The sequence below is a fragment of the Atta cephalotes genome (genome assembly GCF_000143395.1).
Source record: "Atta cephalotes unplaced genomic scaffold scaffold00076, whole genome shotgun sequence".
Lineage (NCBI taxonomy): Eukaryota > Metazoa > Arthropoda > Insecta > Hymenoptera > Formicidae > Atta > Atta cephalotes.
In genome coordinates, this window is record NW_012130140.1 from 544929 (window position 1) to 548222 (window position 3294).

General features: G+C 27.4%; 1 protein-coding gene across 3 annotated transcripts in view; it reads left to right on the plus strand.

The window, feature by feature from the left end:
• LOC105624351 overlaps window positions 1-368 on the plus strand; it is a 4110-nt gene extending 3742 nt beyond the window's left edge. For all 3 annotated transcript variants that reach the window (XM_012205712.1, XM_012205713.1, XM_012205714.1), the window contains one exon: window positions 129-368. In XM_012205712.1, the coding sequence (XP_012061102.1) occupies window positions 129-368 (240 nt within the window). The remainder of the gene's footprint in view (window positions 1-128) is intronic.
• Window positions 369-3294: the final 2926 nt, after the last annotated feature.

Consider the following 3294-nt stretch of genomic DNA (forward strand, 5'->3'; position numbering starts at 1 on the left):
CAAAACTGATTATTAATAATTAATGGATAAATAAATGAAAAATAGTTTTACATTTGTAATTTTATTTACGAATAATAATCCATGTGGTTTTAATAATATGATTAACATTGCTCTTAATGCTAATGCAGATAAAGGAAGAACACTATTTCGAAGAAGAGAAAAAAAAACTAATGAAGAAGAAAATTTCAAGTAAGAAGGAAAAACGACAAAAGAAAATTTCAAAAACTATGAAAAGAACCATGTTTCCTATCAACAGTGAGATTAAATATTTCTTCAAAAAAATGACGCCACTGATGCATCGATTACCAACACAGGCTAGAGCGATGATGAAATTATCGATTGTTAACATGGTAATTGATCAACTCTGAAATTACGAATTTATTTACTATTTTGGAATCAAGATTTTCTTTATAATTTTTTCATAATTTTGTTAATTAGATAATGTTTGCCGAAATTTTCAAATAATATTGCTGAAATTTGTATCTTTTCGAAAATTATTATCTAATATATTTTCTTAATGAAATAAATCCTTCAATTATATTATATTGGATAACGTTCAAGAATTCCTCCAAAATTTATTTGAACGATGCGAGTTGTTAGAAAAAAATACTATAAAATAGGTTTTGAAAATAAAGAAATAAAGAATCCAAGAAATAGAATTGAAATAGAATTATAATAATTTTATATTTTATAATAATATGTTTAATAATAATTTGTTAAATTCCTATGATTTAATTGCCGGTTTTAATTAAATAGCCCATAATATATATATGCAAAACTTTTTAATATTTATGGCAAGAGTATAATTTAAGCATTAAAGTTAATAGCAATATTATTATTTCACAATATCGTTTTACCAATGATTTACATATAACATCACACAAAGCTGCTTCGAATTAATAACAAAAATATATACAAAGGAAGATGTTAAGTTAGAGTCATTCTTCGGCCAAAATGAAAAAGTTCTGAAATGTACAAATTATATATGCACATATTAAACTATATTTCACTTATCTTATTATTTAAATATATGAACGCTTCTTTTTGAGAAGAGAAATTCCGCGATGTACAATTTGACGCCATAATTATATAACGCAATAAGATAAGTACTGTATTTACTGTGGCACTATTTTGTTATAATTTCTATACGTATACTGAAGGCGTAATAGAAATAGAATACGCAGACGAATTACTAGATGCTTTAATGCTTGTGGAATCATTTCATCTCTGTTATTTATAAAAACTAAGAACAAATGATAGTCGCAAGCGTTATGAGTGTCAAGTGGAACGCAGCCCTAATAAAATATGAAAAGCATCATCATTGTCTTTTTTTAATAATTTTAATACCTCCAGTATGTGTTAATCCTGTCCATATGTCCTGAAAAAATGTGTAACATTTATTAAGAAAATTCTATATAATCACTTTTTTAAATAGTCTAAATCGAAGAATTTGGAAAGCGAACTTCCCATGATTCTTCCGTGATGTTTCCCCAAGATAAGCGATAGATATATCATTCGAATCTGCTAAGTAGCCATTTAATTCGATATATATATAATTTGTACATCTTGAAACTTTTCCGTTTTAGCCGAAAAATGGACATAATTTAACATTCTTCTTTATGTAACTTTGCAAAAAATTGTACAATTAATTTGAAAATGACGCCTTTTTATTATTAGAACAGAGGTAAAAGCTGAATGGAAACTAAATTTCCAAGTATAAGGGCAATGATTAGGAACTAATCTGGTTTGGAGAATATGTAACACTTAAAAAGATTCTGTATACAGTGGGACAAAGAAATTTATAATAATGATAATGCGCCGATAGTTTTCGAAATATCATAATGTAAAAAGTCCATAATTTATTTTTTTCTTGTACGAAAATTAATTGAATCCAATATTTAAAATAGTGAGATTTATGAGTCGTTAATACATTTTTAACTCATGGAAATTGGTCCTTAATACATTAATTAATATTATTAAGAGTACATAAACTAAGTTTTTAGATTTAAAATATTTTTCTAAAAGTCACTCTGTGGCTATCTTTCTTTTACAAAAATTACATAAATTAGTAATTCACTATTTTTGCTATCGATTTGAAGAACTCTTTTAGAGAGTCGGGACTAGACATGATATCCGAGTCACTCTCGAGGCAAAAAAAAAATGCGTCTCCTCAGCGCATACTAGTTCTGGCTCTATTTAATTATATCAATAAAAGTGTAATAAGTTTAATATCCGAATCCAATTAGAAAGAAAAACAATTAATTTACGAATAGACTAGTTAGTGCATAAAAACGTACCATTATAATTAACTACGTATTCTATATTAACAATGTGTGTGTGTGCGTGTGCATGTGTGCGCGCGCGCGCGTATGTGTGTGTGTGTGTGTGTGTGTGTGTGTGTGCGTGTGTGTGTGTGTGTAAGATGGCGCATAAAATGTTATACCATTTGCTTTATATATAGCATATTTGTTTTTAACAAAATTGATATAGATAGAATTGGTATAGAATTAATTAGCAAAATTGTCTCTAATAGATAATATTTAATATAACTGATGTTTTACCTTATAACTTGAAGAGCTTTTGTATTTGACTTTTTTTCGACACAAATCTTCAGTTAACACACAATTAGTTACAACACAATTGCATGATGTGAATGGAATTGTCTTCGCCACATCCTTTGTTGCAAAAAATAATACAACTTTTACTTCATGCTCAACATTTTAAGTCAACACATAGTGGAATCAAAATTCTAATTTCACCATGAGTCAACAGTCCGTTATCTGCTATCTTATAAACTAGTATATGCGCCGTCCAATTTCTATTCGTGATGTTACAGCTAACAAAATTTCTACAAAGTGTGGAACGGAATTTGTCTACATTAAAAAACCCGATACTTTGCAAATACAGTTTTAATAAAATAATTAAATAGTATGACATTTCGTACGCCAATCTATACATACACATATAATATTACATACTTATAGACGCTCTCATTTCATAGTGTAAAAATGGCATTTGACAAAGAAACTGTGCTACAAAGGAAAGATAAGTATTGTGTATATTTTTATTTTCCTTGTAATTGTAAGATAATTTTCGTATTTTGTGGTTTACTTGTAACATTTTGATTCCTCTTAGATAATGTATTCTGTATTGATTTATGATAATATATTTAATGGTATCGTAAATATTATGAATATTTTTTTGAAACTGCCTTTATTTTTAATAGAGATGGATATCACAAGTTATTTGTAAGGCCGGAATCAGACTACACATTGAAGAATGAGATTAAAGATT